The 15,000-nt window shown below is 40.0% G+C and overlaps 1 protein-coding gene across 4 annotated transcripts in view; it reads right to left on the bottom strand.

Moving 5' to 3' along the window:
• The window catches only part of LOC143289972 (aromatic-L-amino-acid decarboxylase-like), a 30,811-nt gene extending 16,689 nt beyond the window's left edge, over window positions 1-14,122 (bottom strand). For 2 of the 4 annotated variants that reach the window (XM_076599253.1, XM_076599256.1), the window contains exons 1-8: window positions 13,916-14,040; window positions 12,102-12,314; window positions 7,914-8,027; window positions 6,560-6,679; window positions 6,106-6,240; window positions 5,177-5,320; window positions 4,475-4,541; window positions 1,489-1,583 (exon numbers count right to left, since the gene is read on the bottom strand). In XM_076599253.1, the coding sequence (XP_076455368.1) occupies window positions 1,489-1,583; window positions 4,475-4,541; window positions 5,177-5,320; window positions 6,106-6,240; window positions 6,560-6,679; window positions 7,914-8,027; window positions 12,102-12,302 (876 nt within the window). In that variant the 5' untranslated portion in view covers window positions 12,303-12,314; window positions 13,916-14,040. Of the gene's footprint in view, window positions 1-1,488; window positions 1,584-4,474; window positions 4,542-5,176; window positions 5,321-6,105; window positions 6,241-6,559; window positions 6,680-7,913; window positions 8,028-12,101; window positions 13,515-13,915 lie in introns of those variants that run through there. The other 2 variants (XM_076599255.1, XM_076599254.1) reach the window with 2 other exon arrangements.
• Window positions 14,123-15,000: the final 878 nt, after the last annotated feature.

The raw sequence follows: 15,000 nt of genomic DNA, 5'->3' as shown, positions 1-15,000 counted from the left end.
ACATTGGAACAAACCAATGTTGGTAATACCCAGCCAACCGCACACTGGCCATTTCAGAGATGATTACCCGTCAGTTCTAAAAAAACCAAAACAAAAAAAACAAAACAAAAACAAAAACAAAACAAAAAACAAACAAAAAACAAACAAAAAAACAAAAACAAAAACAAACAAACAAAAACAACTGATGTTAACATGTCCATTAAAATAACGTGAAATGACCTGTTGACCCACTTCTTGCCCAGTCTACGTGCAATTTAAAGATAAAACAAAGAGGGGGAAAAAATGAAAATAATATTTAAAGAAAGAGACCGAGTCATTCCACGTTCTGTTTGAGTCTATGTAACATTTACAAATCGAATCAAAATACTGGATTTCCTCAGAAGGTTTCCAAGAATGACATGTGACACGTACACACATTTTATCTGACACGGCAATTGTGGAATAAAAATTTTCAAAAAAGAAAAAAAAAAGGGGGGGAGGAGGGGGGGGGGGAGGGGCGGTACAGCAAAGCATGCCATCTTGCAACAGGACGCTTTCATTGGTAGACAACTGCAACCTTGACCTTTGACCTCGAACGCGGATTTTCCCCAAGGGAGTGTATGATCGTATCATAAAATGTCCTGTCCATGAACCAGCCACCGTGTGATTAACATTGGATGTAAAGCCATGTATCTTTCGTTCCTCCTGCTCCTTCTCGACCCTCTCAGCTGGAATTATCATGCACACTCTCTTCGTTAATATCGATGCAGTCTGTGTCGTTTGGAACGTTCTTCCGCCCCCCACCCCCATCCCCTCGCCCGCCCTCCTTTATCCAACGATAAAACCGCCTTCCCTGAATCCCCCCCCCCTTCCCATTCCCACGCCCTCCCTCCTCAGCCCAACGATAAAAAATCAATGGGAATGAAGAAAAAATGATGAATGGTGTTGTCTGTCTTCTCAAATTTTGCCCGTGATGAATGCCACTATTAAGCCAATGGCTACGTTCTATATTTCGCCAGAAGATATTTCCTCTGTAGCTTTGGCACGCTCGGCACCAACATGGCGGAATGACCTGATCATGGTTAGATATCAATAAATGCTTGATGTTTAATTTGCTTTAAAAAATGAATTATATCTGTCACTGTTTAAAACATCAACTGTAAACGATGACCATTTCTTTAAAAAAAAGAGAGAAAAAAAAAAAAGAAAGAAAAAAGAAAAGAAAAGAGAAAGATTTTACAACGTAGCCGACCAATATTGCTAAAATGTTTAATAAGGCGTATGGCCTTCTCTTATGCAGCATCTTCACAAAAAGGCGATGGTTGAAAAGACATCGAGCCATACCGGTGTTATTGGGGTTGTTTTTGCACTTACAGCAGCAGAAGAAATACCATCGTCAACGTCACACACACACACACACACACACACACACACACACACACACAGAGAATGAAATAATGAAATATAATTTCATATTTCATGAGAGAGAGAGAGAGAGAGAGAGAATACCTCCACTCCATCCAACAAGGGACGAAACTCGGGACAGATGAAGGCACTTCCAGCATAGGCAGCATCAATGTGCATCCACACTCCGTGTTCCTGGCCTGAAAGCAACGCTCAGTCTCAGTTGATACTGACACTGACAATCCCAAATCGCTTTAGAAAACCGATCGATGGCTGGCTGACTTTCTGATTGACCGGTCGATTGATAGATTGATTGAGTTATTGACCAGCTAAACATAACCTGGGCAACTGATCAAGTGACAAGTACGGGTAGAATAAAGTTGTTCTTTTTAGAGGGCATTTTGTTCAATGGAGAAGAAGAAACACAACGCTGACGAAAAAGGTGTTAGTTACGACGATGACGATCATCCTGATGATAGTGATGATTATGATAATGATGATGATGGCGTGGCTGACAAGTTACAAATTAATATCTTCACTTGTGCGTTTGTGTGCGTGAGTGCGTGCGTGCATGCGTGCATGCATGCGCGCGCGCGTGCGTGCGTGTGTGGAAGGAAGGGTTGGGAGTGGGCGTGTGCGTGCGTGTGTTTAATCAAGTACGTGTGACGCTTCTTTTATGCATTTCAGTCTAATCTAAGCATCATCTGCTTGACTTCCTTTTTATTGTTGAATGGATTTTGATATTATAGAGCGTTTTTCAGCTGCGGCACTATTACCCATGCACGCAAATTCTGATTCAGTTGCATGTCTGAAATGTATTGGATATTTTCTTGTATATCTGAAATATGTATTGGACATTTTCTTGTATATCTGAAACGTACTGGACATTTTCTTGTATATCTGAAACGTACTGGACATTTTCTTGTATGTCTGAAACGTATTGGACATTTTCTTGTATATCTGAAATATGTATTGGACATTTTCTTGTATATCTGAAACGTATTGGACATTTTCTTGTATATCTGAAACGTATTGGACATTTTCTTGTATATCTGAAATGTATTGGACATTTTCTTTTTTTTTCTTTCTCTTTTTTTTTTTTTTGCTGCCCCATCATCTGCACCGTTTCAGTGGCCGCCCATTTAGATTCCCCCATACACGGCCACACCCGGGTTCGTCTGTTGTAGTTCCAGCGTCGGCAGTCCACAGGGAACCATCGATGTTAGGTCGCCAGGAGGCCACACATCAGAGGAGACCCTGCGCTGCTGCTGAGTCACTTCGGTGGTGTTCAGTGGTGCCTGTTCTGTTGTAACGTACTTAGGACACCACCTACTAAGCCCCCTACTAACGACAATAATGGCTTAGTCGCGGAGCCAGACTGAGTGAGCGTCCCTCCCAGAGTGGAGACCGCCACCACGTCCCTCAAACAACAGCCCCCCATGAATCTGCCGACACTGACGACATTGACAGGACTCACCCCAAGCACGGAAGTGGAGGGGTATCGAAACTGAGGTCACCATGAGAGTAGGGCATGAAAGGCCACAGACTTTGAGACTATTTTGTTTATATTGATGACGATGAAAGAGGAGGAGGATGACGATGATGATGACGATGTTGCTGTGGAGGTCCATTTTTGTTTGGGACTGCGTGACAAGGCTGTACTCTACGCTTCCTGTCATAATGATATCCCGGCGTTAACCAGGCCCGAGAGATATAGACACTTGCAGTGTTGGTCAAGTAATTAGAGCAACACACCCAAAGGCGCATCCTTGAAGTGGATGACACTCGACTGTGTGGTCCCAGTCTCCCCATTTAAGTCCACAGCACACTCAACTCTGGGTAGGAGCCGGCCACGGGCCGAAAAACCCACCTCCGCTGGGATTCGAACCCGCGTCCTCCCAGCCGTCAGTCCGCGACGCTAACACTTCGCTGGTGGACATTTTCTTGTATGTCTGAAATGTATTGGACATTTTCTTGTATGTCTGAAACATACTGGACATTTTCTTGTATGTCTGAAATGTATTGGACATTTTCTTGTATGTCTGAAACATACTGGACATTTTCTTGTATGTCTGAAATGTATTGGACATTTTCTTGTCCACAGACAACTGTATTGATGCTTTTGTGTCATGACTGCAATTTACTGGAGTATTTTGGTATTATTAATACAATGACGATGATGATGATAATAATAATAATATTCATCATACATTATTTTTCACTGGCGCGATACCATAACAATAATAAGATTCTTTATTATCATCAAAATCAATTACTATTATTATAATTAGTGTTGTTGTTATTATTATCGATATCATTATCATCATCATCATTATTATTATTATCATTATGACGATGATGATGATAACAATCGTGTATTATTTTCCAATGATACGATACCATAATAATGATAAATTTAGTAGTAGTAGTAGTAGTAGTAGTAGTTGTTGTTGTTGTAGTGGTAGTAGTGGTGTTGTTGTTGTTGTTGTTATTGCTGTTCTTACTGACGACGGCCACGGTACTGGCATATAAAATCACTCGATCATGACAGTCTGTTGGCCTGACAGAGTTTTAAAAGGTCGTTGAAAGGCCAGTGGAAACAAATACATTAGCCGCGTCAGTCCGTCTCGTGGCAGATAGCAATATGGTGTTCTGTTCACTTTGGAGATAGAAAACTGAAGATGGTTTATTCACACCAGGCCTCAGCCCCTCGTGAAGGGGAATGTGAACAAGATCTAACGGGCTACAAATAATCATGAACAAACAAATGGACTGGATAACACACAGAAATGAATATTACAAGTCTTTCATCAGACTAAGATACAGCAATTTCTCTATATACTTTAAGGTTTAAAAAAACATATATAGACATATTTCTAACAACACTATTGTCAGTACACGATAACAATAAAGCCAATTTAAAGAGGCAAGGGGGTGTCGATAATGTCTGGGCCGAATATATTTTTCCTCAAATGTCTAACTTTGAGCGCTTCGCAACTGAGAACAGAATGCACTTCATCTTCCTTTGATTGGTTAGACATAGTACACATTAAATCAGAATCTCTGGAATAAGTAAGTAAAGAATACGTACAAACAGGGCCGAGCTCTTTCAAGTTGTCAAAAGCACAGGAAGACGTTGATCCGGAAACTGTGGCGATCTGAAAAAAAAACCAACCCAAAATAAACACCAAAAACAAAAAAAGATCTCTGGTTTCTCCGCCCAGACAGTATGGAACATCACAGCAATGTCTAAGGAAACGCTGACAAAAGCATTGAAAACACTGTGAATTATCCAGTTATGCAACCAGAAAACTACACCAAACGCACAAGACAGCGCTAGGCGTGGATGCTTCGTCGTAAAATATTTGCTGTCATCATGTCTCTATTATGGTTGGATGGTTAAAAACATTCCGCATTCATAGGGGTGTATTGCTAGCATATTGCATGTTAAACATGGACATGATCTGATGGATACAGAGGGTGAATCATAGCCAATGCATTTTTGGGAGAAAAACACAAAAGTTTATCCGCAGTGCTATCACTTGAAATACATCACTTCATTCTGGGTATTTGAAATGTTCACAATAAACACGTACTCGAGTAAAAAAAAAAAAAAAAAAAAAAAAAAAACTTGTCTAAAAAATGTTCTTCGTTTTTGTCCAGTTTGTCAAATTGATCACTTAAGTGTTAACATTGTCCAATAAGATTACGCAGAACGATTAAAAGTTTGATTTTCATTTCATTCCAATTCAAAAATGCGAAGAAAATACAGAAGGTGACCCGCAAGACTCACAAAGAAAGGGACCAATCCTTTGGCCTTGTCCTCCAAAATGGCCGCCTGCAGCGTGGCTCCTCTCAGCGATCCTTTCTCGTCAGTCTCCAGTTTGCGCATGCGCACTGCTCCGATCAGACCCGCCCTCTCCACTGAGGAGTGGGCCTGTAATCAACATGAGACGCTTTTTAAAATGTGCTTCTTCTTCTTCCTCCTCTTCTTATCCTCCTCTTCCTCCTCTTTCTCGTCGTCTTCTTCTTCTGTCTTTCTCTTGTCTATCAGACTCGTCCCCACACCAACTCCTGTCCACAACTCCACCTCACCTCATCTCAGCAGCAGTCCACCTGTTTGTTCACCTGTCGTCTCATTCCTGTCTCTCTGCGTGTCAGTCTGCCTGTTAGGCTGATTCCCCCTCTCTGACTTATCCCCCACACCAACCATACCCACTTCCGTCTCTACCTCCTCCACACACCCACGCATACCCATTCGCCCTCACACACCCCCCTTCCCCGAACCCACACACAAACATATAGACACACACCACTACCACCACTCGCTCACACAGCCACCGTCTCCCCCCCACCCATCACCCCCTTCCCCCGACTCACACACTCATTCGCACCAGCATCTGCCCCTCTCTGCCCCCCCTTCCCCCCAACAAACTCACATACATACACACACACAACATATACTCTCTCTTACACACACGCGCTCACTCACTCACTCACTCACTCACTCACACCCTCCTCCCCCAACACACACACACACACACGCAAACCTGATCTGAGAATTAAGCCACCAGAGTGTCCACCAACTGTCCCATGGTCAGCACAGGGTTCTTCTCTCTCTCTCTCTAACACACACACACATAGACACACACAGACACACGCACACACAGAGACACACACAGACACAGACACAGACACACACAGACACACACACACACACACCTGATCTGAGGAGTAAGCCACCAGACTGTCCACCAGCTGCCCCATGGTCAGCTCGGGGTTCTTCTCTCTCTCCTTCTTGAAGAACAAGGTGCGGGCTGACAGCAGGCACATCAGGGTGGCTTCGCTGGCAGAGCTCTGGGCAACAAGTAAAATGTGTCACTGACGGGCGCGATAGCCGAGTGGTCAAAGCGTTGGGCTTTCAATCTGAGGGTCCCGGGTTCGAATCTCGGTAACGGCGCCTGGTGGGTAAAGGGTGGAGATTTTTTCCGATCTCCCAGGTCAATGTGCAGGCCTTGTCCCCACACCAGCGCCGCTTTCCGCATATAGACATACAAAAATGTCACTCAGAAAAATACAGCTCCATTACCACATACAACACCACCCCGCCCCTGTTCAAAGCACCCTTTCATAATGACATCCTACCAAGCTGTATGACGTCATCATGACGTCCTACCTGTATGACGCCACCGCCGTTCCCAGGGCCGGAGAAGAGGAAGGAGGGGGGGAGGTTGAGCATCTGCCCTAGCCAGTCCATCATCAGTACCTCCAGTTCAGTGCAGGATGGGCAGGACGCCTGGAATCATCGTCATTGTCACCATTGTCATCATCATCATTATCATCATCATCAGTACCTCCAGTTCAGTGCAGGACGCTTGGAATCATCGTCATTGTCATTGTCATTATTATTATCATCATCATTATGATCATGAGTACCTCCAGTTCAGTGCAGGATGCCTGGAATCATCGTCATTGTCATCATCATTGTCATCATCATCATTATCATCATCAGTACCTCCAGTTCAGTGCAGGAAGGGCAGGAAGCCTGGAATCATCGTCATCATCATTTTCATCATCATTATCATCATCATTGTCATCATTGCTGTCATCATTGTCATCATCATTGTCATCATCATCATCATCATCATCAGTACCACCAGCTCCGTGCAGGATGGGCAGGGTGCCTGGAATCATCGTCATTGTCATCATCATTATAATTGTCATTGCCATCATCATTGTCACTGTCATTGTCGCCATTGTCATTCTCATTGTCATCAGTACCACCAGCTCCGTGCATGAAGGACAGGACGCCTGGTGTTATTGTCATCATTGTCAATGTCATTATCATCATTGTCATCATTGTTGATAATCATCGTCATCATCATCATCATCATCATTGTTTTTCAATGTTAAGATTAGTTTGGGTCATTACGAAAATACACATTTATACATATGAGGTGCTAAATGCATGACTGGTAACCACAGAGAACAATGAAAGTTTATCATTTTTGTCAGTCATTTGTAGTGCAAAGTATTATATTATGTGACTTATCGCGAGCAGCGACTAAGTGAAATGGAACTATTTTTAGTTCACATCTTTTTGAACACAGTATGCTCGGATGGACATTGAGTGAAGGAATGGTGATGTCGGATTGTTGTCTCGTTCGTCATTTATCAGATGGATTCCCCCGTCTCCTCGATGAAGGCGGCAGTACGTCGCAGGTCCTCCAGTCCTCCGTAGAGCTTCCGGGCCGCTGGGATTGGGTCGGGCCAGTTTTTCTCTCGGAGCGCTTGGTGGAGCGGGCAGGACTGCAGCAGATGTTCTCTTGTCTGGCTGCCTGTTCTGCAGTGATAACTTACAGAATGATCATCAGAACTTTGGCCATCAGAGAAATCACGCAAAAACTAAGAATTAAAAAAAAAAGTAGACTGGGGTGACCCTCTGACGAACGAGAAGAAGAAGAAAAAATATATATTAAAAAAGGGGGGGGGGGGGGGGGGGACAAAAAGAAAAAAACCGTGTGATTCACCCATGAGAAGCCGTTACTGCTGATGGCGTTACACAGCAAGTCCGCCAGCAAGGAGGGGTTGGAGGAAGTGGTTGGATAGTAGGCGAAAAATTTCGGTGACTGCCAGTGAGTCACCTGCAACAATACAACAGCCACAAACTCACTAAATCATCAGCTACAAAAATCACAAACTTTCAGCGGCAAAAAATCCCAAATTTTAAGTGACAAGTCATTAGCCCTGAGTGACAAGTTAACTTTGAGTGACAAGTCAACTAACTCTCAGCTACAAGTCAACAACTATAAAGCAGCTTTGACAAGCCAAAAAATTTTCCCCAACAAATTCAAGTGATAAGTCGATAATTTTCAGTGACAAATGCCCACAACTTTCACCATCAAAACTTTCGGTCAAAAAAAGAAGGAAAAAAAAGAAAAAAAAAAAGTAACAACAGAAAACAACTTTCGGCGATAAAACCAATAACTTTCGGTGTAATTCCGACAATTTTCGGCAGCAAACTAACAAATTTGTCGTCTTCAAGATCAGTTAACATGGGTATTCCGCATTCCGCAAGGTTCTATAATTTCCCCTATAATTTCTGTTCAACAAAATGTTATATGATTTGCCAAAATATTTGTCTAAATCTATAATCTCGCCCAATACGCTGATGATATAGCAGTTTGGATGAACGTAACTTTGCGAAAGAAAACGGGCCTGCTTTATATCAATCCCATTAACAATTTATATTAATCAGAACTTGATAAATTAAACATTCATAAGAAAGATAATGGATTACAGTTTTCAACTGAAAAGACACACATGATACTTTTTAATAATGGTGCTGCCCCCCAAAATTACTAACTTTTCCTCTTGATGGAAGAGAACTCTTCTACAAATCTGAGGTCAAATTCCTTGGCGTTTATTTTACTCCAAAGCTAAATTGGAAGAAACATCTAGAAAACATGAGATCAAAAGCAATGAAAAGCTTAAATTTTCTTAAAATCGTCAGTAAACAGCCTTGGGGTCAAGATTTAAAAGCACTTATTCATCTCGCTACTGCACTGGCAAGATCTAGATTGACGTATGGACGGGAGGTATTTTTCTCTGCTCCGAATGCTTTCCTTAAAAAAATGCAAAGCTTACATAGCAAAGCCATAAAGTTGGCCCTAGGTGTTCCGTTTCATACGAACACATTACAGTCGCATAGAGCTGCAGGAATACTACCTCTTAATGAATTAAGAAAGCTAGTATCGGCAAAATATGTAATTAGAGCAAATGCTACAGAAAATTCTGTCAAAACTGAGATTAATATACGACCTGACAAACTTTTTTCGAAACGAGCGAAACGGAACAGAAATCTAGAAACTATTTCTACATACGTGTCAGATACTATTAATCGATCAAATGTTGATCCACAAAATGTTGCTCTGATTATGAGCACTTCACCAGTTCCATTATGGAAATTAACGGGAGCATCTTTTGACATTAAATATTGTGACGTTAAGAAAGATGAAAATCCCAATATAATAGCTTCTCGAGTCAATACACACTTGTCTGAAACATACCCCCACCACTTAAAAATATATACAGACGGTTCTGTTCTGGAAAATCAGTTTGCTGGTTCTGGATATGCAATTCCTGCTTTGAAAATTGAAAAGTCATATCATATTGGAAAGGGCTTCTCAATTTTTTACAGCTGAATTAATTGCCATCCTTATGGCATTAACATATCTAATTGATCTGCCCCTAAACTTGATTAATGTTTTATTTTGTGTCGATTCAAAATCAGTTCTGCAGTCTATCAAATCAGGTTGTACGAACATTAATCATAACATCATTTTTTAAATAAGATTTTTGTTTCACTGTATTCAAATGAGAGGAACTAATATTGAAATGTGCTGGAGTCCCTCACACTGTGGGTTTTTCTCTATTGAACGTGCAGATCATCTTGCAAAGCTTGGAGCTAAAAACGCTTTAAATGCAGTTGAACTTCCTCATCGTTTATCATCATCTGAAATGTGTAATATTGTTGAAAGAAATATGCGAAACTCCTTTCTGTCTTTAGAAGTTAACACTTCTGCCTTATTAAATGCTAAAAGAACTGGCAGGGCTGTTAAGAGCATGGCATTTAGGTTATTACTAAATGCCCCATACACAAAATATTGTGAAAATATTGAATGCATTTGCAAGGGACGTTTAACGGTAGAGCACGTTTTAACCCGCTGTTTAGTAATGAAACCTTTTTTGCCTCCAGAAATTACGGAACACGTGTTACCAGTTTCAAATGTTAACATTTTTTGGAAAAAGTTATATATTTCAAACTGTTCTTTATTAACGTTAGCTAGTTATGTGTTAAATAGTCCAGTTAATTGCTTATTGTAGGTCCCCACATGAACCTCTTTTCAAATAATAATCTGCAGAAGTGGTGCATATATACGATATTTGATTACTGATATTTTTTTGTTTTTGTTCTAATCCCGCTTCCCCCGTCCCGCCTCTCACACACCCTTCCAATATTATGTTTTTTCTTTCTCCAATCACTGACACTCACCCTCTTCATTTTAGATTTTGTACTCTATCTTTTCCACATTCTGTTCTCTCTCTCTCTGTCTGTCTGTCTGTCTCTCTTCCTTTCTTAGTCCCCTCTCCCTTCATTCGAATATACAGAAATGTCAATTTCTAATTAATACTAACAATCATCATTATGATAGGAATGATATTAATCCAAATAATAATAATAATATCATTTATTTTCAGTCTAATATCATCATCCTAGATGAACAGACTATAAATAAATAAACAATCAAAACAACTAACAAATTTCGGCAATAAATCCAACAGATTTCGCCAATAAAGCCAAACAAATTTCAGCGACAAAACTGACAACCTTCGGCGACAAAACCAACAACTATTAGCAGCAAATCCAATGACTTCCTAGGAACAAACACCGATTATCCCAGTGACAAGACCATCAACTTTGAGGGACAAAATCACAAAACAAAACAGAAAGTGCAGTAACTGTTCTTTGTAAGAAAAAAGTTAAGAACATAACAATACGCCATCAATCCGCGTGCCTTTTGATATACAACAGCAACATTAATATCAAAGGTCGCGTCGCCTTTTATGGTCATACAGGAGCAGCGAATTCATACGCACTGTGCTTACAGCTTGGCCAGTCCAGCAAAACATTCTAAACGACCGCTTAGGTTTTGATTTCAACGTCATGTGTATAAATAGACCTGTGGGCTGGATTAAGAGGTTACGAAAATAGTCATGCCTATATTTCGTTTGAAGTTTAGTTTACTTGTATTTCGCTTTGCCCTCTGGTTTTTTTTTTGTTTGTTTGTTTGTTTGTTTTTGGTTTTTTGTTTGCTTGTTTGTTTGTTTTCTTCTTTTTTTCCTGCGTCTCTTAATCTTTTCGTCTGTTGCTCAATATTGGCCTCACTTTAACCGCATATGTATATGAAAAAAGAAGTAATTTTACTGGACTTGTGTGTGTGTGTGTGTGTGTGTGTGTGTGTGTGTGTGTGTGTGTGTGTGTGTGTGTGTGTGTGTGTGTGTGTGTGTGTGTGTGTGTGTGTGAAGCAAACAAAGAAAAAACAGGTTCAAAACTGTCAAACAAAATAAGGTCACGCAATAACAAGTATACGAGGGAAAGTTTTGACAAAACAAGACAAAAAAGACCACAAAAAAACCCACAACGACAACAACAATAACAAAACAAACAAACAAACAAAAAAACAAAAACAAAAACAAAAAACCAACCCAAACACCAGCAACAAAAAACCCAGACAGATGTATAGTCACTGAACATTCCTAGATCGCATGTCGCAAGACACCCTGGAGGAATTGTTGCGCATGCCGCAAGACACCCTGGAGGAATTGTTGCGCCAGACGACAGGGAAAAAAAACCCAACAAAACAACTGAAAAGAAAATGAGGATTCATGGAAAAGAAAATTATGTGAGAAAAAAAAGAAAAAAAAACAGTTATAAAAATAAGAGGAAAAAAAAGAAAAAAAGACTTTCTTTGGTTTCTTTTTTGGGGGGCCAATGAAGAAGACATATGAAGCACTAAAAAAAAAGAAAAAAAAAAAAAGCGGGCGTTCCATGACCTGCATGCAACTGAGACCCAAAAAAAAAGAAAAGAAAAAAAGAAAAAGAAAAGAAAAAGAGAAGGAAAAAAAAAAGAAAAAAGAAAAGAGTTCCAACCCACCCCAGGCATGATGACCCTCTCCACGTCCTTCAAGACGTCCTCCCAGTCATCTGGGTCCTCTGGGGCCCTGTCAGGGATCAGGCCACGCATGAAGCCAGGCTCCACATCCGGTAAGGCACGCCGGGAACGCAAAGTGTTCTTGTAGGAGATGATGTAATTCAGCAACTCGGTGCCTTGTTCTCGGAATTTTTCATCCTCCATGCTTTCCTCCTCCTGAAATGAAACTGGACTAGAAAAATGCTTTGCTATGTAAGAAACATGTCAAAATCCAAAATAAACTCCAGTCTACTCTGGACATTGGTGTCGGACACACACGCAGAGAATTTCTTACATGAATGTGGCTGCAATTTCCCATACTACACAGCATCATTGGAACACATGTAGATTTTTTCAATGTTTTATTTTCTTTTTTTTTCTTTTTAACTTTTTTCTTTTTTTTGTTTTGTTTTGTTTTCTTTTGATTTTTTTAAGAGATGGGAATAGTTAGTAGTAATAATTGTAGTAAAAGAAAGTATCGAGCGTATTTTTGGCCATGCGGTCAGTCTAAACGTTTCTGGTTACGCCAAGAAGATTTGTTTAAACACACACACACACACACACACACACACACACACACACACACACACACACACACGCACGCACGCACACACACACACACACACACACACACACACACACATACACACACAAGAAACCAAGATGTACTATATTTGTGCAAATTAAAAACTAAGTGAACATAAAATGATTTTTGGTTTCCACACTGATGTAATTCCAGGTTCAGTTCTTGATTTGCTAATCCTATTTGGGAATGTAAATTAGATAAATGCGTCCAAAAGGATATTCACTCTTTTGAAATATCATTTCAAGTTACAACATTTAAAAAAAACACAAGCAAACAAACAAAAAACCCCAAAACAACCAAACAAACAAACAGACCTATAACGCGATTGATGGTCTAATGTGAAATATACAGTTTCAAGATAAAGTAGGTATCATACTTACCTTTGGCTGGAAATAACATATAAAAACACTTTAAAAAAAAAATCAAAAGCTACTAAAATTGTAAAGTCTAAATCTTAAGACTTCAAGATTTGTATGTGTATGTGTGCGAAATAATGGTGCAAATATCAGCTGGCACGAGACTTAGGTCTGTTTTAATGTTTATCCTTTATTCACAAGTATAGAAAATCAATGTATCATATGTGCAAAATAAAAACACAACTTAACTAAAGCACAGTAAGTAAATTGGGTGTATACGTGAACGTATCATAATTTTATAAATCATACATTTTGGGTGGAATGGATGTTTCACATATAGTTGAATGGCTTATTTAGATTATTTATTCACTTTTACTTGAAGTGGGTTTTCCTCAGAATACTATATACGTCATTTTTTTTTTTCATAATCTTTTTTTCGTGTTTCATCTATTTTATTTCCTCTTTCCTTATATATGTACACATGTCAGTTTATCAAAAGTGGAAACAAAAATGAAAAAAAAAAGATATATATATATATATATATATATATATATATATATATATATACATAGTTCACACTCTCTTCGTGTCCTGGGCACTGCTCCTTGCAGAGAGCACTGAGGTAAATACCAAGACCAGGAAAATATAAAAATATAAACAACAGTAGACTTTTCATGTCTTAAAACTTGTATTCTTAAAAGCAGCAAAATTTCGCTGTCAAATAGCTTCGAATCCGAAGGACGAACATCATATGTAAATAAAACAAAAGATGAATAACAACAGCAACAGCAACAACAACAACAACAATAATAATAATAATAATAAGATTTCCTTGCCTAAGAAACCACTCCACAAAAAAAGAAAAAAAAAAGAAAAAAAAAAAAGTCAATGTATCTTGTGGCCACTAAAGTCTTCACGTTTCAGGAAAATCACTAGATGAACGTCTTGACGCAAGTTTTACCTCGAGCAGAATGGGTCACAGCTTTACATGAGTTCTGTGCATGTCCACAAACAAACGAAAGCTTTCAAGGTTAATGTCATTGTATTTCGTGTGGTGTGTCTCGTCATAACGTAACTCCAATTTCACATGTTCTAGCGTGTGAAGGTTGTCAAACGATATATACATGTCAACCTCTACGTTTTCCGTTTTCCATCGTTTCGCAGAGAGAAATTGCCTACGGTTTTGTTGTTGTTGTTGTTGTTGTTGTTTGGTTGTGTGTGTGTGTGTGTGTGTGTGTGTGTGTGTGTGTGTGTGTGTGTGTGTGTGTGTGTGTGTGTGTGTGTGTGTGTGTGTGTGTGTGTGTGTGTGTGTGTGTGTGTGTAATTCCAGTTTAGGTAATATAATCATGTTGTTGCCCCTCTTCATATGAGTCAAGCGATAAGTGGGTGATGCTAGTAGCGGTTCTTTTAAAGTTTTAGTCAACCGTTCAACATTAATTTGTGTTCCTCGACTGGTCTTTAAGAACTTGACAGGTGATCAGCCCTGAAATGGCCCTTTTGCAGTCGTAAGCGATACGATCTGATTTGAACAAAATCTGACATGTTGATAGTTTTATCCCACGAAGAAGAAGTCCAGATGAGGATCAGTGACTGACCTCCTGATGTAATCAACTGATTAAACGAGACTTACCAGGGGATGCGATGTTTGATCGGAGTTCTACCCTATCATCGACTGTTAGCCGTCGTTCTTTCTCTATCTCTGGACCTTGCAGTTGGAATGAACTTCCTCTTTCGCTTCGTCAAGTCTCCACACTCAGCTCTTTCAAGTCTGGCCTTAAAACCCACCTCTTCCCGAAATAGCCTCCCTTCCTTGCCTCTTCCTTGTCTTCGGTTTCTCCAGTTTTAGAGTTATGCATGCGTGTGAATGGCTGGTGCGAAAGCGCTTTGATTTGTCTCTGCACACGATTCATCGCTATATAAA

This window comes from Babylonia areolata, chromosome 14, assembly GCF_041734735.1.
Source record: "Babylonia areolata isolate BAREFJ2019XMU chromosome 14, ASM4173473v1, whole genome shotgun sequence".
Classification (NCBI taxonomy): domain Eukaryota; kingdom Metazoa; phylum Mollusca; class Gastropoda; order Neogastropoda; family Buccinidae; genus Babylonia; species Babylonia areolata.
The sequence above is the reverse complement of the archived record's forward strand: the minus strand, read 5'-3'. Positions and strand labels throughout refer to the sequence as shown.